General features: G+C 43.6%; 1 protein-coding gene and 1 pseudogene across 5 annotated transcripts in view; both read left to right on the top strand.

The window, feature by feature from the left end:
- The first annotated feature begins 7,116 nt into the window (after positions 1–7,116).
- Positions 7,117–8,148, top strand: LOC311595687 (LIM and senescent cell antigen-like-containing domain protein 1; annotated as a pseudogene). Its single transcript has one exon. The product of its transcript is annotated as an LIM and senescent cell antigen-like-containing domain protein 1 (transcript).
- An 11,818-nt stretch (positions 8,149–19,966) lies between these two features.
- NBEAL1 (neurobeachin like 1) overlaps positions 19,967–26,134 on the top strand; it is a 148,732-nt gene continuing 142,564 nt past the window's right edge. For 3 of the 4 annotated variants that reach the window (XM_084778643.1, XM_084778645.1, XM_084778646.1), the window contains exons 1-2: positions 19,967–20,201; positions 21,031–21,318. In XM_084778643.1, the coding sequence (XP_084634769.1) occupies positions 21,268–21,318 (51 nt within the window). In that variant the 5' untranslated portion in view covers positions 19,967–20,201; positions 21,031–21,267. Of the gene's footprint in view, positions 20,202–20,380; positions 20,590–21,030; positions 21,319–26,134 lie in introns of those variants that run through there. The other variant, XM_084778644.1, reaches the window with a different exon arrangement.

The raw sequence follows: 26,134 nt of genomic DNA on the forward strand, positions 1-26,134 counted from the left end.
CTGGACTTCAGCTCCCACACCCCACATGAACACACACACACACACCATACAGACAATAATAATTTGGGGGGAAAAAACCCAACAACCAAAGGAAGAAAATCTAATACAGAACATGCATAAAATGAAGATGGCTGGGTGGGGTGGTGCACACCTTTAGTCCCAGGCAGAGGCAGAGGCAGGTGGATCTCAGTGAGTTTGAGGACAGGCTGGTCTACAAAGTGAATTCCAGGGCAGCCAGGAAGACACAGAGAAACCATGCCTCAAAAACAAACAAACAAAAAAGATTTATCTTTTTTTAAAAAGTGAAGATGGTTTTGGGAGAGGGGCCTTGGAAAGAGTCTGTGTGGGTAGTTGAGCAAATAGAGTTGTTCAGTACAGTACCTCAGCTGCCCCTGCTGGAATAAGGACTTGAGTTTATTTATGTTAATAAACAGTACTAGTCAGTATATGTTTTGTTCCAATCATGATTAGCAGTGATGTGGGGTTTACTGAGAACTAGATAGTTTTACTTGTTGGATACAGGACGATTAGTTAGACTTGCTCCTACCCATGGAGAGCACGGTGCAGGCAAACAGATCTGCAATCATGTGTGCGGTGTAGTTGGTTGATCTAAGTATGGTTGATCTAACATAGCACATGTTAAGTCAAAGAAGAGGCTGCCTGAAGCATAGAAAATAGGGAGGGAATAGCAGATTAGTTCTGAAAAAGGCAGGAAAGTGTGAAAGTCATTTCCCTCTGTCCATTCCTTAACTATTGTGGCAAAAGTTGTGCCTGCTCTTTCTCAAGTCCTCCCAGTGAGACTGATCTTCACCCAGATCCTGGGGCTAGAGAGCTGACTCCTCAGTGGGTAAAATGATGAGACAAACTCATTGAGGCCGGTCTCTGATTTCTTATTTTTAATTGAAAACCTCAGATGTTAAGTTTCCTTTTTGAGTGTTCCCTAGGAATATGAAACGCCTTCCTTACAGAGAAACAGAGCATGGACTGGTGGTTCGGAGTGGTTGGAGACGAAGGAAAGGGACAATGTAGGTCAGAGTGCGAAGCTGCCGTTGCATAGGATGATAAATTCCGAGGTGAGATGAACAACATGAAGTTTATGCTTAGAATATTGTATCCTGCTGGTCTGCTACAAGAGGAGACTTAGGTCCTGAAACATAGCAGAAAGAAGAATGGAGTTGGTTCAGTGGCTCAGCCAGTAATGGTGCTTACTTTCACGCCTGAGGACCTGAGTTCCATACATCCCTAGAAGCACATGGAAGAAAGTAAACTGATTCCCAAAGACCTCCACATATATGCCTTGGTAAGACACGCACACACACGCACACAGAACACATACACACAGAACACACTCTTTTTTTTTTTTTTTTTTTTTTTTACAAAAACTAAGGAAGAGCCGAGCATGGTGGCATTCGCCTTTAATCCCAGCACTTGGGAGGCAGAAGCAGATGGATCGTTGTGAGTTCGAGGCCATCCTGGTCTACAAAGTGAGTCCAGGACAGCCAGGACTGTTATACAGAGGAACCCTGTCTCAAAAAACCAAACCAAAACAAACCGAAACAAAAAAACAACAACAAAAAACAAAACTAAGGAAGTAGATGAGAAAGAATGGGGGTGGCTAGAGAAAAGAGGAGGAAAATAAGTATAGTAAAACATCATGTTTTCACCAACAATGAACATTCTTAAAAATCCAGTTATAACTGATTAGGCTTGAAAACGTTTGCTCGTGTCTGCATTATGGATGATACTACAGTTCACCTGTTTTTCTTTCTGTGTTGTACATAGATGAAGGTGGGTGTAAGCTTGGATGGTTATAAAGTTACACTTCAACGTGCTTTGGACGCCTTTGTAACAGGACTTTTTCTTTTACTGTTTTTTTTTAATTGAAAAATAAAATCATTCATATTACATCTCAATTGCTATCCCATCCCGTGCATCCTCCCATTCCTCCCTCCCTCCCGCTTTTACTCCATTCCCCTTCCCTATTACTGTGACTGAGGGGGACCTCTTCCCCCTGAATATGATGCTAGGGTATGAAGTTTCTTCTTGGTAGTAACAGGACATTTAAAAAAAACTCTTTATAAATAGATTATTTAAATATGTGTTTATTTTATGTATATGTGTGTATGTGTGCGCGCGCGCGCGCCTGAGTGTATGTATGCATATCACATGCATGGAGAGGTCAAAAGAGAGTGTCAGATCCCTGGAACTGTAGTTATAGGTGTGTGTAAGCCCCCATGTGTGTACAGGAACAAAACACTGGGCCTCTGCCAGAGCATCAAGTGCTACTAACTACTGAGCCATCTCTCCAGCCCACATTTATAAATATCTTTTTAAAAGTTGCCTGACTGTGGTGGTGCACGCCTTTAATTCCAGCACTCAGGAGACACAGGCAGGCAGATCTCTGTGATTTGAGAACAGCCTGATCTATATAGTGAGTTCCTAGACAACAAAGGCTACACAAAGACTCGAAAAAAAAGAAAAGAAAAAGAAAAATTATTTATATATACATATATACATATATATTTAAGGTGGGTGTGTATGCGCACGTGTGCACATGCACATCGGTATTTAGGTGGTAGCAAATATAGATAGAGTACAAAAAAGCTTAGGAAGAGGCCCCTGAGACTGGAAAAAGGAAGGGCAGGGAAGACAATAGAACACAGTGGAAGTGGGAATACTAGGGACCAAAGGGTACTGATGTGGAGGGTGGGCAAGGAGACAAGAGGAAGGGAGAAGGAATAAATCAAATGAAATACATATGAAAATCCTATTATTATTTGCAGGCCAAATTTAACAAGTAGAACTAAGGGCTGAAAAGATGGCTTGGTGGTTAAGAGACTATAACGTGCTTGTAGATGTGATTCAGGTTTCAGCACCCACATGGCAGCTCACAGCTGTCTACAGCTTCAATTCTAGGTTATGTGATACCTTCAGACCTCTGAGGTCTGAGGGCACCAGGCATGCACATTGTACACAGACATGCAAGGCATGCAAGGCAAAATACTTACATACATATGGTAGAAGAATGTTAATTTAGACCTTCTACATTTATGTGAGCTGGCTGGCAGGAGATCACATCCAAAGATCTTCTAGGTCTGTGTGATCTGGCTGGAGTACAAAAACACCTTTAATCCAGGAGACAGAGGCAAACAGATCTGAGTTCAAGGCCAGCATAGTATAGAGCAAGTATCAGGTAAAGAAAAGCTGAGGTCCAGGCGTGATGGTACTTCCTTTAATCCCAAACAAAGGTTAAGTTTGTAGAAAGAAGCGCCCATGTTTGAAAGTGATGTCTAGTTGAGTGACAGAGAAGATTTGGGAGAAGATGATACACCCAAATCTCAAGAGAGGAAAAGGAAGCTACTTAAGAGGCCATTTTACAGAGAGAGGAGGCAGTTTTACCAGGACAGTAATAGAGAGATGGGTTGCAGAGAGAGAATTCAGGTAAAGATGGAATGAGTCAGAAAATGAGAAGAAGCCAGAAGATTAGAGAAGATTGCTGAGTTAGTTTGAGGCTGCAGAGCAATTCTAGGCTGAGAGAGAGAGGCCAGATTAAATAAATCAGCCGGGAGAAGAGTTTGAGCCAGAACAGCAGACTTGAACCAGCCAGCCCAGAGCTCAGAAAGAACAAGGGTGAGCTTATTAATTAGGAGAATAAAAGCTACTGTTACAACATATAAATCTAAAATGTTTTTAAGTAAGCACTTTCAAAATATTTTTAAAATAAAATATTTTACAAAAAGGAGGCTGGAGATGGTTCTGTGGTTAAGAGCATTGTCTACTCTTTCAGAGAACTCCCCACCCCCACCTCATTAAATCCTCAACCTGTTCGAGGCCAGCGTGGTCTACAGAGTCCAGGATAGCCAAGGATAACACAGAGAGATGCTGTCTCAAGAAAAAAAAAAAAGTCCTCCACCTGAAGAACATAGTGGCTCAAAACTGTAACTTCACTTCCATTGGGATCTAATGCACTCTTCTGGTCCTTGCAGGCACCGGTCACTCAAGTGGTGCCCAGGCGTGTTCAGACAGAGCACCCATGAAATAAAGTAAAAAAGTTCTCAAGCTAGGAGTACGCCTTTAATCCTAACACGTAGCAGAAGCAGGTGGATCTCTGTGCGTTCAAGGGCAGCCTAATCTACATACCAAGTTCTAGGGTAGTTAAGACTACACAGTGAGACTGTATCTCAAAAATAAAAGCAAAAACAAAAAACAAACTAAAATATTTAAAAAAATAGAAGAAGGAGAGAGAGAGAGAGAGAGAGAGAGAGAGAGAGAGAGAGAAACCCACCAAAGTGGTGCTGCCTATTTCTAATTCAGCATTCCAGCGGCAGAGGCAAGTGATCTCTGTTGCAAAATTTTAGCAGAACCTTTGTGTCTGACATGAACCTGGAGTGATGGCACCCAAACTTTGACCGCCCCCCCCCAAATGTTGCTTTGTTGCAGGTTTTTTTTTTAAAGTTCTTCAAGACAGGGTTTCTCTGTGTAGCTTTGGCTGTCCTGGACTTGCTTTGTAGAGCAAGCTGGTCTCAAAATCACAGAGATCCACCTGCCTCTGCCTCCGTTAGTGCTGGGATTACAGATGCGGGACACCACACCAACAGTTGCAGGATATGCCATGTGAACCCCGAGACTGTGAACTGTAAAAACCTGTTTCTTGTTTGGTGTGGTTCAGCCCTAACACACACTTTAGTCCAAGAGCTTTCTGTACCCAGGGTTTAATAAAGTTAACCTCAGGGCAAGAGGTGGAGCAAGAAAACAGCTGGCAGGGATTAAAGAGTAGGAGGGACTTGAGTTGAGAGCCGGGCGTGGTGGCGCACGCCTTTAATCCCAGCACTGGGGAGGCAGAGGCAGGCGGATCGCTGTGAGTTCAAGGCCAGCCTGGTCTACAAAGCGAGTCCAGGACAGCCAAGGCTACACAGAGAAATCCTGTCTCGGAAAAAAAAAAAATAGGGAATTCTTGGGGGTTTAGCTCTTCAGTCCTTCACCTTTGGCTTTTTGGACTTTTTGAAGTTGGAGCTAGCGAGACTTTAGGCTTCAGTTTTTTGCTTTTTGTTTTTTGTTTTTGTTTTTGTTTTTGGCTTTTTTTTTTTTTTTTTGCCTTTTTCTCCCTGGCTGCCAGCTGAGCTAGTGAGCCTTTTGGGACTTTCCCATCAGGGCGTGAGCTGAGTAGGAAGGTCAGCTGGGTGTTTCTCTGCCTCTCTGAGCTAGCAGGTTTTCACCCAGCATCTGGCTCCTGAGATTTTGTTGGTAAAATAGAATGTTTGGGCTTATAGTTTAAAACAACAAGGGTCTCTCTGTCCTTAAAGTGGTTTTTATTACTTCTGAAATCTTGATCTATAAAAAAAGTAAAATCCTATGAGTCAGTTTTACAGATTTACTCCCCAAACTCCAGGTCTCAACATTTAAACTCAAGGTTGTTAGCATACTAGCCCCAGTCTGCCTAGCAACCTATTACATCATTATCTGCCCAACACTAGGTGTGCCAGATGCCCAGGAGCTAAAAAGGGAAAACCCGCCACCTCATCCCCTCACACCCCTCCTCTTGCCCCCCTCTCTCTCTTCTGTGCCCCTCTCTCTTCCCTGCTCTCCCATGCTCCTATATTAAACTTCTCCATGTCACATCTGGTGTCTGGCATCTTAATCATTACAAAGGTAATAATAATTAATCTACAGCATTAATAAAATAGACAAAGCAGAAGGTACTAAAAATCAAACAAAGATGTCAAAACAAGTATCTGAAAAAGTGAAGACAGTACCAGATGCAGGGCCTAGGAATGCTAACGGAAGGCTGGGAAGCAGTAGATTAGGTCAGTGAGGAAAGGTGCAGGTCCCCAAGCCTGGAAATCTGAGTTCAATCTTGGGATTCCAGTGGTGGGAGGAGACAACGACCCCTGTAAACCACCTTTTACTGTCACACGTGTCCTGCGGCACATGCACAGTCACAAAACAATGGAATAAGTATAATTTGAAAATTTTAAAAGTGCTGGAGAGATGGGTAAGTGGTTAAGAGCACACACTACTCTTCTAGAGGATACAGGCTTGGTTCCCAGCATCCATATAGTCACCCCCACTTACAGGGCATGTGTGCTGGCCAGTTTTATTCAGGTTACAACTCAGTTGTTATCCCATCACTTGTGTCCTCCCGTTCCTCCCTCCCTCCCACTCTCACCCTATTCCCCTCCCCTAGGTCTATGACCGAGGGGGACCTCCTCCCCCACTATATGGTCACAGGCTATCAAGTCTCATCTTGGTAGCCTGCTTATTCTTTCTTCGCGTGCTACCAGGCCTCCCCACCAAGGGGAGATGGTCAAATATGGGGCACTAGAGTTCATGTCAGAGTCAGTCCCCGCTCTCCACATAACTATGGAGAATGTCCTGTCCATTGGGTAAATCAGAGTAGGGGTTCGATGTTTACTATTGTATTGTCCTGAGGACATCCTATTGAGACTCTAGGTAAGAGAAATATAGGAGATGGGGAAATAGAAGGACACAGAGGGTCCTAGAAACCTACAAGAAGAGCATCATGATGGGTGGATTGGGGCCCAGGAGGTTCTGCCCAAATCGAGAAGGAATCTTAATTGGGAAAATATCTCCATAGCATTGGCCTGTGGGTGTGTCTATGAGGTACTGTCTGGATTAGTGATTAATGTGAGATGGTCCAGGCCACTGGGGCCTATGGTCCTGGGTTGTAGGAGAAAGCAGGCTGAGCAAGCCACGGGGAGCAGCAAGCCAGGAAGCAACACTCCTCCATGGTCTCTGCTTCAGTGTCTACTTCCAGGTTTCTGCCTTGAGTTCTTGCCCTGACTACATTTGATGATGGACAGTTGTGCAGAAAATAAGATTAAATAAACTCTTTCCTCCCCAAGTAGCTTTTGGTCAGTGTTTATCACAGTAATAGAAATCTAAACTAAGACCCACCTCTCGCCTCCTTAGGCACCAGGTACTCCTGTGGTCTACATATTTACATCTAGGCAAAGCACTCATATACATAAAATAAAAATAAACACCTCGGCCGCCATTTGAGGGCCACGATGGGCTAGAGGCCGCTGTGCCGCCCTGTCTCACCCGCTTCCTGAGTGGGACCGGCCAGCCGCCGCAGTGAGTACTGAGGCGCAGAAGGACCCGGCGTGGACCGCGGAGATGCCGGGCGTGGTGGCTGGGATGACCAACAGCAACATGGCCAATGCCTTGGCCAGCGCCACATGTGAGCCCTGCAAGGGAGGATTCGCATCCGTCAAGAAGATCGTGAACAGTAGTGGTGAGCTGTACCATGAATTCCATGGTTTCCAGATGCTCTTTGCTCCCAGCTGCCACCAGTGTGGTGAATTCATCATTGGCTGGGTTATTAAAGCCATGAACAACAGCTGGGTTCCTGAGTGCTTTGGATGTGACCTCTGCCAGGAAGTGCTGGCAGACATAGGGTTTGTTAAGAATGCTGGCAGACACCTATGTCACCCATGTCATAATCGTGAAAAGGCCAGAGGCCTTGGAAAATACATCTGCCAGAAATGCCATGCCATCATCGGTGAGCAGCCTCTGATCTTCAAGAATGACGCTTACCACCTAGACCACTTCAACTGTGCCAACTGCGGGAAGGAGCTAACTGCTGATGCCCAGGATCTGCCATGTCATGGTAAGATGGGGTCCCTATCTGTGGTGTGTCGGAGGCCCACCGAAAGACAAGTAGTGAATGCCAGTGGCATGTGGAGCATTTTGTTTGGGCCAAATGTGAAGAGCCATTTCCTGGACATCGCCACTATGAGAGGAAGGGCTTGGCCTACTGTGAAACTCACTATAATCCGCTGTTTGGTGACATTTGTTTCCACTGCAACTGTGTCATGGAAGGTGATGTGGTCTCTGCCCTCAACAAGGACTGGTGTGTGAGCTGCTCTGCCTGTTCCACCTGCAACACCAAATTAACGCCCAAGAATAAATTTGTGGAGTTTTGACAGGAGGCCAGTCTGTAAGAAGTGCTATGAGAAATTTCCTTTGGAGCTGAAGAAAAGAAACTAGCTGAGACCTTAGGAAGGAAATACCTTCTGGTTTGGGTTTTGGTGGTTTTTTTGTTTTTTGTTTTTCTCTCTCTTCTAACCAATATTACTTAATTTGATCTGCCCTTGTCTAAAGATATATCAAAGCATTAGAGAGAACAGTTTTCTGCATTTAAAAAGAAAAAAAATGTTTATTTCTATGTAAAACACAGATGAAATCACGACTTTGATTTCTTTAGCCATAGTACCCTGTGGACATTTAAAGTTATATAGTCAAACAAAAAAAAAGTATGTTAAAGAGTAGTTTTGTTTAATAAGCCTTGCCCTCCAAAAAATAAATTTAACTCTTCGAAAAGTAAAAACAACACCTCTTTTAAAACAGGGGCCAAGGAGAGATGGCTCAGTGGTTAGCGGTTAAGAGAACTTGCTATTTTCAATTCCCAGCTCCACATTGGGAAGCTCAGAAGTGTCTGTCACTCCAGTACTAGGGACTGTGCTGCCTCTGGCTTTCCTAGGCACGTGTGCTCATACACACACTTACTTAGTTAAAACAATAAATATTTTTTAAATATTTAAAGAAATACAGCAGGATGTGGTGGCACACAACTTTAATCCCAGCATTTGGGAGGCAGAGGCAGGTGGATCAATATGAGTTCCGGGCCAGGCTGGTCTACAAAGTGAGTCCAGTACAGCCAAGGCTACACAGAGAAACCCTGTCTTGAAAAACCGAAAAAAAGAAAGAAAGAAATGGAAAGAAATGTTGTACATTCTTTGTTTCTTACTATAGAAAATGTAGGGAGAAATTAATTGAGATGTGAGGCAGGACAGCAGACAGTAATAGAAATCACACAAAAATATTTCTCCTCTGCGTGTGTGTGTGTGTGTGTGTGTGTGTGTGTGTGTGTGTGTGTGTGAGGTCCAAGGGCAAGTGTGTGTGCACATGTGGAGCCAGAGGAAAAGGTCAAGTGTTCCATTTTATCACTACTCCTCTGTTCCCTTGCAGCAGGGTCTCTCTGAACCTGGAACTAGGCTGGCTAGCCAGCAGGCCCCAGCGATGCCCCTGCCTCAGCTCCCACACAGTGCTGGGTCCACAGGCATGCTCATGGTAATCCCCGGCCTTGAAACCTGCATGTGGAGGATTTGAACTCAGGCCCTCAGGCTCGTGCAGCCAGCACCACCACCCACCTAGCCATCCCCCAGCCCAATTCACAATAAGGGTTCTTAGAATTTGAATCGCAGCAGTTGACCTTCAGAGAAGTGGCTTTCTTAGAATAAAAAAAGTGTGACATCAAACTGTTCCATTCTTCATATCTTTTTTTGTTTTGTGTTGTATTGTTTCAAGACAGGGTCTCTCTATGTCGCCTTGTCTGTCTTGGACTCACTTTGTAGACCAGGCTGGCCCCCAACTCACAGTGATCCGCCTGCCTCTGCCTCTGGAGTGGTGGAATTAAAGGTGTGTGCCACTGCGCCCGCCTCCACAAAAGCTAATTCTTAAAATTTCCTGTAATTTCCTTTCTTTTTCTTCTCCATCAATTTCCTGTAATTTCCTTTCTTTTTCTTCTCCATCAAAGATATTTTCTTTGCTGTGCAAGGTGGAACTGAAGTCTTAGCTTTTAATTGACTTCCCTGCCACCATGGGAAGTCTTACAGATAGAGGGGTTTTTGTTCATGTCTCAATCAGCTTTAATTACTTTGTGTGTGTGTGTGTGTGTGTGTGTGTGTGTGTGTGAGAGAGAGAGAGAGAGAGAGAGAGAGAGAGAGAGAGAGGGAGGGAGAGAGAGAGAGAGAGAGGGAGAGAGAGAGGGAGAGAGGGAGAGAGAGCATGAATATGCATGCACATGCATGTTAACCTGGGGGGCAACACATCATACGGTCTGTTGACACACAGTGGCAAACCACCATCCGGAGGGGATGCAGTGCCCGCTTCTGGAGGCCCTGACATCACCTAGCCGGAAGTGCGCGCTTCTCCCTCTGGAAGGTCCAAGTGCTGTCGGCATTCTGGGCAGAAATGGATGGAACTCGGAGTCTCAGGTTCCATTTCCTGTGCGGATGGTCAAGATCCATGTGACAAGACACCCAGTCTCACCTGGGATGTGGGAAAGTTCTTTCGCCATGTTACAGTTAGCTCTTTTTAATGAGATTGCTGGTACCAAATGGCAGTGGACACTCTTGAGTTCCGAAGCCAGCGGCAATACCTGTGTGGCAGCCCTTCAGTTTAACCATCATATTAATGGCAAAGGGTGTGCGTGAACACCCGTGCCTGATCTGGTGACTGCTGGAATGCAGGTTCTGGGGCTGATCCAAGTGCTGGGAGCTCAGGGCTCCAAGAGATTCAAGCTGACCTGGACGAATGGGGCAGCTAGACCTGCTCCAGCGGCGGCCAAAGCGGTTCCCTCAGGGAGGAGGGGAGCCCTTCCTTCCAAGAGTAAACAGCGAGTCTCAGGCAACCATTGATGAAGTAGATGGTGCTGGCCTATTTATTTCATGTGAAACAGAGACTTATAAACCTTGGGCTGTGGGAGGGGTTTTGAGGATGACTGTGCGTCATTGGCTGGGACTAGGATGCTGGCAATGCTGTGTTTGCATAAGAGAAAGAACAGGAGGCAAGCTCGTGTGACTGACCACCTGTATGTAATCCTGAGTGCCTGTGGTCTTGGGGGCTGTGTCAGATGCTCCTGAGGCACGCACAGAAAACAAGGAGGAAGCTTTGTTCCGTGCCTTCCTTTCTCAGGATGAGATTTCTGGGGTTTGCACATGCTCCAATCTCGCTAGTCCCAAATCAATTCCCCTGGAGGCATGGTCCATGAGCCCAATAATTCTCTGCAGCGTTCTTTCTTTCTGGCCACGGAATTCCCTACATTTATTTTTTTTAGGGCCCTACTTAGGCACATTCTCCATGGGATCTTTCTGAATCATAGTGGTTACTTGCTGAACCTCTTTTTATTAAACCAAATTTCCTCTTTTATGAATCTCTTATTGGGCTGGAGAGATGGCTCAGAGGTTAAGAGCACTGACTGCTCTTCCAGAGGTCCTGAGTTAAATTCCCAGCAACCACATGATGGCTCACGACCATCTATAATGTCATCTGATGCCCTCTTCTGGTGTGCAGTTGCACATGCAAGCAGAACACTGTATACATAATAAATAAATAAATCTTTAAAAAAACAAACCAGTTTCTTGTTAGATGGTGGTAACACGTGCCTTTAATCCCAGCACTTGGGAGGCAGAGGCAGGTGGATCGCTGTGAGTTTGAGGCCAGCCTGGTCTACAAAGCAAGTCTAGGACAGCCAAGGCTACACAGAGAAACCCTGTCTTGAAGAAAAAAAAAAGGGGGGGGTACTTTTGGTAACACCCATATTCCAAGCTTTAATCCTAGCACTCATAGTGAGAGTGTTCAGGAGCTTGCCTGACCACTGTATGGAACCTACTAAAAAAGAAGGGCCAGACCTTCCAGTGAGCAGACTATTGTAACACTAAATAAAAAGCTAAACTTACTGGAAGAAAAAAAAAAAATCAACAGCCATTCTTAGCTCAGGAACCTCTCCGCAGGAAGCAGATCAGAGCAGGAAGAAGCGAACTGTAATTAACACGTTGGGGGAAGCTGGCAGCTGACCTGGGACCGCCTTCTCCGGTAGGAGCAGTGTGCAGGCTCTCTTCTCACACCCGAGAGACCGCCCTCCAGGAGCGTGATCAGACTTTAGATCTTCTAGCAGAAGGTGGGAAAGAAAGCAGCCACTGTGAAATAAGCAGAACACTCTGGTTGGTGGTGTTTTGGATAAGGCCTGCTATCAAGAGAGACTGTTGGCTAAAAATCCCAGTTTTCTAGCCAGGCTTGCTGATGCTGGCCTTTAGTCTCAGCACTCAGGGAGGCAGAGGCAGGCAGATCTTGTGAATTTGAAGCCAGCCTGGTCTACAAAGTGAGTCAGGACAGCCAAGGCTACACAGAGAAATCCTGTTTCGAAAAACCTAAAAGAAAAAAAAAAATAAATAAATCTGGGTTTTCTGAAAGGCCAGTCAACCTGCGAGAACAGAATTCCCTGGCTCCCACCAGACCTTGGCTTCTAAATGAGAGAAGGAAAAAGTTCGACTCTATTCTATTCTGGTCTTCCTGTGCCCTTTAACTGGGGGCACACCAAGAATACTTGTGAATTCATCAGACTCACTGAAAGACCAGACTATTGTAACACTCCCCGAGACCTTAGCAGGCCCTCAGACCTTAGCACAACTGACTCCATGATGGAAGTACCACTCAGGCGGGAAAACTCAGCATGTGGACAGCACCACCTGTCAAATGGAAACAAAGGCCTAATCCATCAAAGTTGTTTGGCTTGTGCAGGTCTGCTTCTGCCTAACTTTTTTTGTTATCTGAAGTGTGTCAATCAGCTTATGGTTCAGCGCTTATATTGTGGCTTTCTCTCCCTGAGAAAGGCCCAGTGCCACACGGGGATCCTGAGTACCCGGTGTAGTCCACAAACTGGCTAGGAAAGATTTTTCTACTGGATTAAACCCACGCCCCACTAGTCTTCTCTGGCGGATACACGGTGACACTATTCCACGATCTGACTTCCCTTGCTCTCTCTCATTCCTGTTCAGCACCCTGCTGAAGCTATACATCCTGGGGTGGGCATATGGCCTGACATGTAAAACAGCCAGTTGTGTGAGCCTAAGCCCAGAGTTCAAGTCTCAGAACTCATGGAAATGGAGTGTCTTGTATCTGTAACAATATCTTCCTAAGGCAAGATGGTGTGGGCAGAGAGAGGAAAAGAACCCAGCCTTGAGAATTCTGCAAAGCAACAAAAACAAGAGACTGTCCTTCAACAAAGTGGAAATCGAAATAGACTCCCCAAAGATGTCCTCTGATTTTTTTCTCTCTCTTCTCTCTCTGTCTCTGTCTCTGTCTGTCTGTCTGTCTGTCTGTCTGTCTGTCTGTCTGTCTCTCTCTCTCTCTCTCTCTCTCTCTCTCTCACACACACACACACACACACACACACAAACAACAAAAAACCCAAATTAATCTTTTTCGTTGTTTTTGGGGGTTTGTTTTGTTTTGTGTGGTGCACAGATATACATGCATGGAAAACACACACATAAAATAAAACGGATGAATCTAATTTAAAAATTAGATAATAAAGATTTTAAAAGAATAAAAAAAGAAATGCTATAGATCAAAGGCATGCTAGCAAAAATGAATAATTTTTAGTAGGCTGAATGAAAACAGGCTTGTTAATCCACTGGACATGGCTGAAGAAACAGTTTCTGAGCCTGAGGGAATGTCCACAGAAACTTCAAAACTGAAAAACAAAGAGGAAGAAGACCGAGTAATTGGATCAGAACATCCATGAACAATGGCCGTATTGCAAAACTACTCTATACATGCAGTAGAAATCCCAGGAGAAGAAAGGAATAGAAGCACATTCGGAGTAATAATGGCCAAGAATTTGCCCTAAGTTGATGACAGACACAATTCTACCTTCCGGGAAACTCAGAAAACAGAGACAGGGTTTAGAAAAGAGACGCTCCAAGAGCAAACACAACCGCTCTTCCAGTTCTGCCTTATAGAGCTGAGCATCTGTTTGTGTTGGCAAGCTCCCATAGTGGATGTGGTTGTATACAGGCGGGTGTACAAGATGATGCTACATATTACATAATCCGATCAGTCTTACTTGTTCTGAACATGAACCGACTACCTGAAGAATATAATTTGACACTTTATACAGCTTCCTTTTTCTGGCCCAAGGCTTCATGCATGTCAGGTGAGTACTCTTGCACTGAGCCCTTAGTCCTCCTCCTTATATAACCTTTTCTATATGGAGACAATGCCATGAGCAAAAGATAGGAATAGTCCAACTACCTTATTAGATGTATTTTTCATCATGTGTTGAGTTAATAAATTATTTATTAGGTTACATGTTATAAACTGAGACTTACTGACATGAATTGAACTCTCTGGTCTTGCCAACTGAGAAGCATTTTTTTTCCCAAGACATGTTTCTCTGTGTAGCCTTGGCTGTCCTGGACTCCCTTTGTAGACCAGGCTGGCCTCGAACTCACAGCGATCCACCTGCCTCTGCCTCCTGAGTGCTGGGATTAAAGGCGTGCGCTGCCACGCCCAGCACCATGGCAGTTCTTATAAAGGTAACATTTAATTGGGGCTGGCTTACAGTCTCAGGTGTTTAGTCCGTTATCACCATGGTGGGAAGGTAGCACAACAGTGCAGCGTGCAGGCAGACATGGTGCTGGAGAAGGAGCTGAGAGTTGACAGCCAAACTCTGCCAAGACAGGGTAAGCAAGTTCTCAATAGTTCCTGCCTCACAAATATATCTGTCAGGTATGTTGGGGCAGAAGGCTGAAGATGATGCTCCAACATTATAGAGGTTTTGGTGACTATTCAGGTAGCAAACTGTCTCTGTCATCTTCTCGTTTGGAAAGCTCCTAACTTGTACTCCCGGTATACTAACGTAATTAATTTTATTCCTTCTCAAGTCTCTGATGGGGTTGAAGACCAGATGGTTTAGTTTTACAATTAACCTTAGTTGTTTAGGGGTTAAGATGTTTTTAGGTCTAAATAGATGTTTTAAGTTGAAAATGACAAGATATGATAGATACTGATTTACATTCAGAATTGTAGACACACCAAGATAGGAAAGACATTTTCTTCAAGGCTGTCAAATAAATAGCCAAAGTACTAAGAATGTAACATTTATATAATTCCTCATTGTCTCATGATTCTTCTTGCTATAGGTAGTTTATTGTATATATGTGTAATAATATACATGTATATGTAAAAAAAATTAAAAATTTTTCATAAAAAAATTACCCAGCACAACACTGTTGGCCTTTGTGTATACATCAGGAATGGAAAGTGTTGTATGTAAAATATTTCAAAGTTTCGTAGCCTTCTTCATATTAATCTTTGTTAAATTATTCATATATAAGTTTCTTCTATTGATTTTCTTTTTAATGACATTGATGTTATATGGATTACTTCCTATGAATTTTGTAATTAATTTTTGCTTGATGGGCATTCACAACATTGACTGTTTTCCTCCATTGGGAATCAAGTGTTTTCTTTTTTCTTTAAGACAGGGTTTCTCTGTGTAGCCTTGACTGTCCTAGACTTGCTTTGTAGATCAGGCTGGCCTCGAACTCACAGTGATCCACCTGCTTCTGCCTCCGAAGTGCTGGGATTAAAGACATGTGCCACCACAGCCAGTCTAAGTGTTTTCTTAAGATTTTTAGAATGTTAAGTAGCTAATTAAATCTAGAAATTATGGTAACACATGCCTCTTCCCCCATGTCCCCAGTTCATATATTATTTCATTGTCTCAAACTTATTAGGAAAATATTTAAGTAATATCTGACAGCTAAAAAAAAAAAAAAAAAAGAATTAAACTCTCTGCAGCTGGCAAATATCACGTCCCTCTCGGACCAAGAGACAATCATAGTTAACAGCTGTGGACAAACTAAAGCAGCACCGTATCCCACTCCTAGGATTAAAACAAAAGTGTGTTTACATAACATAACTGAGTGGTTTTTTAAAAAAAAGATGTTATTTATTTATTTTATGTATATGAGTGCTCTATTTGCATGTACACCTACATGCCAGAAGAGGGCATCAGATCACATTAGAGATGTTGGGAACTGAACTCAGGACCCATGGAAGAGCAGACAGTGCTCTCAATTGCTGAGCAGTCTCTCCAGCCCCACATAACTGAGTTTTTAAAGAGACCAAAACCTTCCACTACAGAATTAGACCCTCATAATTGCTCAGTAAACATATTACCCCCTGAACCACGCCCCCCCCAGCCCACTTTTGCTAATTTCCACTACATATTTCTGAGAACAATATTCTCAGCATGGATTATAAAATTAAAGTATAAATCAACTTTCAACATAAATGCTAGCCAGGTAGTGGTTGCAAATGCCTTTAATACCAGTGCTCTGGAGGCAGAGGCAGGTGGCAGCCTGGGTTTGTGGCCAGCCTGGTCTACACAGTGAGTTCTAGGACAGTCAGTGCTACCAGAGAAATCCTGTCTCGAAAACCCAAAATAAATAAATAAATAAACAAATGTATGTCGAAGATGCTGTAGTATTTAATAGTCAAGTAACATTTACTTTTGTGTAAAACATACAAAAATCACTTTTGTTTTTAACAAATGGTAAAATTATGTGTATATCAAAGTGATTTAAAGTAATTTCCATTATTATCATCAGTAAATGTTTGACTTGCATATCTATTTTATGTAACTGCATGCCCAGGGTCATATAAAAAGTTCTCAGACAAAAAAGGGTCTAGCATTTACCGGGCTGTGGTGGCACAGGCCTGTAGTCCCAGCACTCAGGAGGCAGAGGCAGGTGAATCTCTGTAAGTTAGAGGCCAGCAGTCTGGTCTATAAAAGTGAGTCCAGGACAAAACCTTGTCTCGAAAAAGCTAAAAAAAAAAAAAAAAAAAAAAAGATCTAGTGTGAAAAGATTTTGTTTTGTTTTGTTTTTTTGAGACAGGGTTTCTCTGTTTAACAGCCCTGGCTTTCCTGGACTCACTTTGTAGACCAGGCTAGCCCCAAATGTACTCAGATCCACTTGCCTCTGCCTCCCAGCGTGCTAGGATTACAGGCTGAGCACTACCACACCTGGCTTTTCTTTTTTCTTTTTCTTTTTTTAAAAGATCTATTTATTTGTTATGTATACAGTGTTTTGCCTGCACACCAGAAGAGGGCACCAGATCTCAGTATAGATGGTTGTGAGACACCATGTGGTTGTTGGGAATTGAACTCAGGACCTTTGAAAGAGCAGACAGTGCTCTTAACCTCTGAGCCATCTCCCCAGCCCGAGCGAAAAGATATTTTAAGAAGACCTGTGATAGGCAACAAAGAAGAAAGTACAAGGACCATGCATGGAGAGGACTCAGGCCTCCTGCTCAGATGTAGCTGATAGGCAGCTCAGTCTCCATGCAGGCAACCTAGTAATGAGACCAGGGAGTGTCTCAGCCATGGACTCTGTTGTCTGCCCTTCGATCAGAGGAAGAGGATGCAGGCAGCCCTGAAGAGACTTGAAGATAGGCTAGAGTCAGTTGGTAGTGGAGGAGGGCTCCCCGTTTCTGAGGACTAGGGGACAGGGATGGGTGAAAGAGGGCGGGACGGGGCTATGATAGCGATGTAAATAAATGGCTTTCTTTTTTAAAAAAGGAAAAATTTAAAAAAATTTAAAATTAAAATGTAGGTTTTTGTACACAAAAGCAGAGGGGAGGGGTGCTGGAGAGGTGCCTGCTTTCCAGAAGATCTTTGTTCAATTCCAAGCACCAATATGGTGGCTAATACCTGTCTGTAACTCCAGTCCTAAAGGACTGGACACCCTGTGTAGGCACTACATGAACATACGTGGTACACAGGTATATGTGGTACACAGACATACATGTCACATGAAATAAAATCTAACACACAAACAAGCTGAGCTGGGTGTGGTGGTGCACATTTTAAATTCTAGCACTCAAGAGGTTTGAGGCATGTAGATCTCTGTGAGTTCAAGACCAGCCTGGTCTATAAAGCAAGCTGCTACAGGCTAGCTAACGCCTGCAGTGAAAGCCTGTTTCCCGGCAAGCAAAGAAACCCTGAAGGTATAGTTTGCAAACAACTGTTCTTAACTCTGTCATGATTGAGGGAAAGTAGGTAAAGGCAGTATTGAGGGTATGGTAGTGGTAAGAACACTTTCAAACAATGGAAACTGAGTCACTTAGGGGAGAGGAGGGACAACAGACAGGGGCTCTTTCAAATCCTATTAAGCCTCATTTGTACTTCATGTGGAAGACGGGAATCCTCAAGGCCATATTGTAAATAGTTAGCTCAGCACTGCTAATGGTTTGTTTGTTTTGTGTTAACCCTTAGCCCAGGTGATCCTAAGGAAGAATAAAAGGCTTTGTGGCCTTGGGAACATGCAGCACAGAGAGGGAGAGAGAGAGAGAGAGAGAGAGAGAGAGAGAGAGAGAGAGAGAGAGAGAGAGAGAGAGAGAGAGAGAGAGAGAATATGATGAGGGAAGCATAAAGCACAAGAGACACACACAGAGAAGCTACAACACCGTAAGTCTCAGAGACAAGGCTGACCAGAGCAGGAAGAGTAAACTTTTTTTTTTTTAATACTAAACTTTGAAATGAATGGCTGCTTGTTTCCACTCCAATTAAGCCAGCTGGCTGGAGATGAGAAGGCAAATAAATAGGCTGTTGTTAATCAGTTGTCTCCTTAGATCACAGGGTTTCTAATTAAGTGAAGCTTAATGGTTCAGTTTCAGTCTTCTACTCAATGGCTTTGGTTGTGAAGGGTAAACTAACAGGAACTCCGCACTTCGGTGACAGTATCACAAAATTTATCTCCAACTTTGATAACCAAGCTGCAGTATGGGCTGCAAAGCTGAAACATCTATTTGTGGTTTTTTTGTTTTTTTGTTTTGTTTTTTGACAACAAAAGCTTGTAGATTTGTCATTAGATGAAAATAGATGACAGGCTGGAAGATGGCTCAGTAGTAAAGAACACTTGCAGCTCATCAGCGAATGTTCCCAGCACCTGTGTCAGGAGGTTCACGCCTTCTGTAGCTTCAGCTCCCAAAGGTTCAGAAAGCCTTCTGGCCTCTGAGGGTACCCAAACATATGTGGCAAAGGATACCCAAACAGCAAAATGGGGGTCAGGGGGCTGGAGAGATGGCTCAGCGGTTAAGAGCACGGGCTGCTCTTCCAGAGGTCCTGGGTTCAATTCCCAGCACCCACATGGCTGTCTGTAACTCCAGTTCTAGAGGATCCAATCCCAGCACTCGGAAGACAGAGGCAGGTAGATCTCTGTGAGTTCAAGACCAGCCTGGTCTACAAAGCAAGCCCAGGACAGCCAAGGCTACACAGAGAAATCCTGTCTCAAAAAAACCAATAAAATAAAATACAATTAAAATAAAGGGTGAGACCCCCCCCCACGTTGGCACTGGTAGCTTTACATTTATTCATTTATTTTTAAATTTTGCACGTGTGTGTGTCAGAGGATACTATTCAGTAGTAGGGTTTTTCTTTCCACCGTGTTGACCCAGAGTCTCTTATTTGTCAACTGGTTACTACCTGCTAGCTGGCCTTCCTGTCTCCCCATCTTACACCTCAGGAGGTCAGGTGGGTCTCACGTGGCACAGGTTGGCCCCAGACTTGCTATGTTGCCAAAGCCGGCTTTGAACTCCTTATCTTTTCTGCCTCTATCTCCTAAGTGCTGATCCTTCAAGATGACTTTGAATATTTCTGAAGCTGAGTGCTTACGAATAGAATTTAAATTTACTACTTTGTGTTCTCGCTAGGAAGCAAACAAAAGGCATCTCCGATGCTAAGCTCAGTTCTAACACTGAATTTTGTATATGTTTGAAAATCTTCGCAATGGTTTCTTAAGGTAAAGGCAGGTGGATGTCTGAGTTTGAGGGCATCTTGGTCTACGAGTGAATTCTAGGACAGCCAAGGCTACACAGAGAAACCCTGTCTCGAAAAACCAAAGCAAAAAAGATGGTTAATCTTACGCTTAAAACAAAAATCTTATGAAAGTTGTGTGCAGCTAATAAAACGCAGCCTTCCCTTTTGCGTCTTTTTCTGAAAGACGGATCTTGGTAATCCATTTGGCATAGAAACAGAATGGCAGTGCCAGGACAAAGGCACCAACACAAGTACAGGAAAAAAAATTTTTTTTTTCCTTTCGAGCTTTGTCCCTGTCCCAGGACCAATCCCATTTCTACAAAGAAGTGAAATCGGAATCCTCTCTAGATGTCACCATAGGGTCCCCGGCCCTCAGCAGATTCGCAGAGGCGACGGAGTTCCGTCCGCCCCACCTAGCAGGGGCGGGGCGCGACGTCAGCATGTCGGTCCTCACGTCCAGCTGGGAAAAAACTGACCAGAGTCCCCCCCAAGCTGGCTCGGACCGCTCCGCTTTCAGTGCCCTGGAGCTGAGTGCACTGCGGCTGCGCAGGCATGCCGGGGGCGGGGCTTCGGGGCTGAGCGACCCTACGGGAGCGGCTGCCGGAGGGCCGGGTAAATCCCGAGAGGCCGGAATGATTAGCCGAGGGGCTGCTCCGCCCCAGGCTCCTCCCGGCTCCGCCTCCGCCTCCCGCTCGCTCGGCTTCGGGGTGACACGGGGCTTCGCCGCGGCCAGGGCGGAGGGCAGCCAGGCGGCCCGCGGCAGGGTGGCGGCGGCCGGCCTATGAGCGCGGTGAGGGACGCGGAGGTCGGGCGGAAGCCGCCACCGGGCGCCGAGCGGGAGGGCCGGGGACGCGGGAGGCGCAGGGCTGCAGCCGCAGGGGCGGCGGCTGCGGCCGAGGGGGCGCGGCCGGCCCGGGCGGGTCTGGCTGAGGCCGGTTGGTGTGGGTCCTCGGTTGGGGGTCCCCCCCTTGGGGGGTTCCCCCCCCCCGAGCGCTTCGGGGTGGCGCTTCTGAAGTTGATTGGCACGCCTGACGTTCGTCTGACTTGCTCTTAATGGGGGCGCTAGCAGGGGATGGAAAGGTTCCCCGTCCCGCTCTGGGTTGGGGTGCGGGGGAGGTGGTCGTCGCTGCCGCGGGGTGCGAGCCTCCTTTCTTCCGGGGTGCAGAGGTTGAGGCCAGGTAGGCTGGGTGACTTTCACTGTGTGGATGGTTAAAACAAACAGACCAGGAATTCCTCGGGCCCTCCTCCCCCACGCCCTGCCCTGCAACGCAGCAAACATTCCCAGCAACTTTTAAGTAGCAGGCCAGAAATCTCGGGGAGTTGTTGTGTTCCGTCCCGTCGGTGTACCCGGCCCTTTCATGTTAAGGGAACACGTGTGAGTAAGGAGTCGTGTTCCTTCCCGTCTATCGATCCATCCCAGTTTTGGTTGTGAATCTGCCTGGAACATTTTAATACTTTATGTTGATGGTTAGTAGCGTTTCGACAAAAAGGAGTTGCTGGGAGATCAACCGCATTAAAACTGTATCCCTTTGATAGAAATATCTGGATTTAAAAAAAAAAAATATATATATATATATATGGCTTAAAAAAAAACCTTTGGGTATTTTTGTATTTCACAGACCTGTTTACCAGCCCAGCTACCACTGATGAAGATGTGTTTGCTGGAGTAGTTGCTGAAAGTGACCCTTATTGACCGAGACAGTATATTTGTTCCACATACTTTTTAATTTATCCCACTGCTCCGAGCTTTACTGTAACAACGGCTTGAGAAACTTGGAAAAATAAAATAGCATGCTGTGGTCCTGAACCTTCTTTTTGAGGAAATTAAATTAAAGTGCCAGAGTGAAAAGCCAGAAATGGCAGCCAGAGAGAGGCTCTTTGAACTTTGGATGCTTTATTGTACAAAGGTAATTGCTTTCCTTTTTATTTCTGTACTTGAAAATACTTGATTATAAAAATTTGTATCCAGCATTATGACCTTCATGGGTAGTGTGCCTGTGTATATTAGTGACCGTGAATTGGCAGGAGTGGTGGCCCGTGACTTTAGTTCTAGAACCCTAGAGGCATAGGCAGGTGGAGTTCTGTAAATTTGAGTCCATCCTACCTGACATAGAGATTTCCAAGACAGCTAGGGCCGCAAAGAGAGACCCTGTCCCAAAACAGAACAAAATGAAAACAAAACCCCAAACAACTCCCCCGATCCTGAATTAAAAAACAAAAAACAAACAAACAAAAAACCCATGTAAGAGATCTTATATTTCCCATGTTTCGTCACATCTGAGTATGCTGATAATATTGGCCTACTATTAAAAACTTACAAATTTGTTTTTTGGTTCTCTTCACTGATCTCAAAATTATATAGGTAGATTTCATCTATAAAATAAAAATAAAACTCATTGTGTATAGGATGTGCCTTGGCGCCCCCCCCCCTTTTAAAAAAAGATTTATTTTATGTGTGAGTGCTTTATCTGCATGAACAACTGCATGCCAGAAGATGGCATCAGATCCCAGTATAGATGGTTGTGAGCCACCATGTGGTTGCTGGGAATTGAACTCAGGACCTCTGGAAGAGCTGACAGTGCACTTAACCTCTGAGCCGTCTCCCCGGCCCTGCATTGGTACTTTTGTAGAGGTCAGGGAACAACAGCTTTGTGGGTTTGGTTGTCTTTTACCTTTCTATAGATTCCTAGGATTGTCGGGCAGGTGCCTGACCCACTGAGCTGTGCCCAGAATACTTTATTTTTATGCTGTTTTTTCCTCCCTCAATTGAGGATAAAAACAGTTTTGTGAAGACGTTAAGAGTTTTTTCATCATCCTTTTAAATCATTTCTGAAGGTCATTGATTGAGGTGGTGATTATGTGATTACCATTATGTCAGCACACCCGGCATCAACTCATTTTGATAGCAAGGTCTGGTGAAGGGAGTCTTGTGATTAGCCTCCCTTGCTTGTATGAGAGTGGTGTAGGTCGAAGTTCGGAGTTTAAAAGTACCTGATTCAGGTCCCAGGCTTTTTTATTTTTAATTTTTTAAAATTAATTTTAAAAAATAATTTATTCAGATTACATCCCGATTGTTATCCCCTCTCTTGTGTCTTCCCATTCCGCCCTCCCTCCCTCTTTCACTCTATTCCCTTCCCCTAAACCTGTGACAGAAGGGGACATCCTCCCCCACCATACGGCCACAGTCCATCAGGTCTCATCCTGGTAGCCTGCTTCCCCTTCCTCTGAGTGCCACCAGGCCTCCCCACCAAGGGGAAGTGGTCAAATAGGGGGCACCGGGGTTCATGTCAGAGGCAGTCCCCGCTCTCCACACAACTGTGGAGAATGTGCTGTTCATTGGCTAGATCTGAATAGGGGGTCTAGGTTTTCTGCATGTGGTGTCCTTGGTACAGCAGTGTGTGCAGGCCACCCTGGGTCAGATCTGCCAGCCTTGATCGTCTTCTTGTAGGGTTCCTGGACCTTCTGGGTCCTTCTATCTCCAATTCTCCCAGACCACTCTCACCTCAAGTCCCAATAGCAAGTCCCAGCATCTGCCCCAATCCCCCGCTGAGTGGAGACTCTCAGAGGACATCCCTGTTGTGGTAGTCTCCATTTATAAGAGTACATACCATGTGCATCTTTCTGAGTCTGGGCTAACTCACTCAGGATGATCATTTCTAGTTTCATCCATTTGCTTACATTTGGCATTCAGAAATAAGTTTCTTCGACCTCCTTGATAGGGATTTTTGCATAGTAAGTTTGATTTTTGGTCACCGAGAAGGGTGCTACATGAAGGGTGTTCTCAAGTGAGGATCCGTATTGCTACTCTGAAGACATGGCAGTGGTCTGAGAACCATCCTCAGTCTACCATTTAAGTTAGCTTAGTTCTGTGTGCTTAGGTTCTCAGGTCAAGGCCTGGAGTTTTACCTGTATATAATCAGGGTCTTTTTTTTTTTTTTTTAAATATTATTTCAGCTCTTTAAAAAGCAAATTATCCCCGAAAAAATCATCTCATTTTTACTGGAATTTATATCTGTACATATATATCTACACAAGTGTGCGCATACACACATACACACCTTGAAATGTTAATATGAAAATTTAAAATAGCTTTTAGGCTTATGTAATTGAAAGAAATATCTTTTTAAAAATAGATAACCCTTCTAATAAAAAAGGAATCCATTTCTTCCAGACACTTTTGAAAGTAGTCACTAATATGTTAGCCAAAAGTTAAGATGAAATTTTAGTGTGAATTTGCAATAATTTGAAGATGGTTTGTTAAAAATATATTAAACTTACTGATTTTTTCCAGTTTCAAAATGAGGAATGATAAATGAAATTACATTGTTTTACTAGTATTTTTCCAAGTAAGTTGACAAAATGTATTAAAAAGACAGTGTATTATTTTTTAAAATTTATTTTCCTGAATATAAATATGAATCCTTTTGTCATGAATTCTTTTTCTCTTTCTTTCTTTCTTTCTTTCTTTCTTTTTCTTTTTTTCTTTTTTCTTTTTTTGGTACTGGGGATGGAATTAGGGCTTTGAGTATGCTAGGCAAGTGCTGTGTCCCTGAGCTGCATTCAACCCCTACTGTAAAATTTTGAAGCCTCTTCTTGGACAGAAAGAGAAATCTGATTTTTATGATTAAAATTAAACCATGTTTGTTTTTTAATAAAATTTAACTTCTTCTTGTTTCAAAGAGTAGTTGTTTAAAAATGTGAATAAAAAACATATTCTCTTGGGTCACGGATAAGAACCAGGTAATAATCATGTAGCTACCAAGTGTATAGCACTCAGGTTAAACTCACCTCCCTACTGAGGATGCTAACTGATGCATCGCTCATGTATGAACTTTGTAGCCTTTATCCTATTTCTGACAACCTCCCCATCAACTCTTGTTTTGTTTTGTTTTTTTTTTCCCAAGACAGAGTTTCTTTGTGTAGCCTTGGCTGTCTTGGACTCGCTTTGTCTTGGACTGGTTTGGAACTCAACAGCCATCTGCCTGCCTTTGCCTCCCGAGTGCTGGGATTAAGGGCGTGCACCACCATGCTCAGTTTGGATACTTTTTAAGATCTGTTTGCTTTGGGTTTTATACTTTTGATGAACTTTCATACGATTTGAAGACTTCTCAGATCTTTTAAAAATGTTTTCTGCAGCTGAATTCTGAGAGCTTTTTAGACTTTGTGGCTTACAATTGTGAAGTATAGTTTTGGCTCTCCTATTTTGTTTTTTGACCCTGAGCAAGACTTACCTTTTTGTGTCTATTTTTTTCATTTGCTAAGTAATATTGTGTGTTTAAGGAGGATACCTGTCAAACTATTGAGTTTTTGTTTATTTGCTTGCTTTGTTTCTGTTTTTGTTTTTCCAAGACAGGGTTTTTCTGTGTAGCCCCGACTGTCTTGGAAGTTTGTTCTGTCGGCTAGGCTGGCCTCAAATTCATTTTTTAAATTTCATGTGTTGTATGAATGTTTTGCCTGCATGCGTGCCTATTCACGTTTATGCCTGGTGCCCACAGAGTCTAGAAGAGGACTTTGGGTCCCCTGGGACTGCAATTATGGACAGTTGAGTGCTGGGGATTGAACCTGGGTCCTCTGGAAGAGCAACCAGTGCTCTTAACCATTCACTGAGCCATGTCTTAAGCTTCAGATTTTATTTTTTGGTTTTGACCTTTGAAAGATTTGAGAGTCGGTTGGTTTCATTTTTGGTCTTCATTCTGTGAATTATTATATAAGATCTTTTAGTGCTCCTCCTTAAAACTTTTATTATGGAAGGTTTATATGCACAAAGTAGGTAAGACACAGTAAAGCTTTGTCATTCATTTCAACAATGATCAGTGTATAGCATAGTTTCTGTAGCTTTCCATGTGCCCTATCTCTACCAAATTATTTTTAATCAAGTTCCACACAAATGCAGACGTTGCCTATAGATATTTAAAAGAATATCTGTACAATAATTCTTTAAAACTATCACAGTATGATAATACTTAATAAAAGGTGCATTTATATTCAAACTTCTCTGCTAATCTTATAAGACTTTATTTTCTTTCTGTGTAAGTCAATATTTATTTATTTATTGTTTTGCTTTTCGAGACAGGGTCTCACTGTGTAGCCTTGCCTGTCCTGGCCTTGCATTGTAGACCAGGCTGACCTCAAACTCACTGGGATCCACCTGCCTCTGCCTCCTGAGTGCATAAGTCAATATTTGAACACAGTATATGCACTGTATTTCATTGAAAGAAAGTGTGAAACTTTAAAGAGTCCTATTTACCACACTTTTCTTTTGCTATTTATTTGTGGTAGAAAGCAGTTTTTGACCCTAAGAGTTTTCTACAATCTGGATTTTGCTAATGTATCTTCATGAGTTTTTGAAAATTATTTCTCTTTGGGTTTGGGTGCCTGCAAACTGGCAAGTCTAGAGCTTTGATTCAGGTTCTAGATTGGGTAGGGAAGGTATAATAATTCATAAATGTTGCTAGTATCAATGACTTTACCTATTTTATGAGGATTTTGCATTACTGTTATGTTTTAGCACTTTCTTGTTTGTTAGGATATGTAGAGAAATGACCTTTCGTCATTTATTGGTGACAGCTTCTTAAAAGGAAGTCATGCTGGATAAATGTTTGATTCTCTTTGTCAGTTTCCAGAACAGTGACTTGATTAACAAAATGACCGGTTTTTCTGGAGTACCAAGTTTATTTTTCATGATTAAATGTAAACAGTGTTTACCATATTGCTGTCCTACTT

The sequence above is a fragment of the Acomys minous genome (assembly GCF_964271855.1).
Source record: "Acomys minous genome assembly, chromosome: 4".
Classification (NCBI taxonomy): Eukaryota; Metazoa; Chordata; class Mammalia; order Rodentia; family Muridae; genus Acomys; species Acomys minous.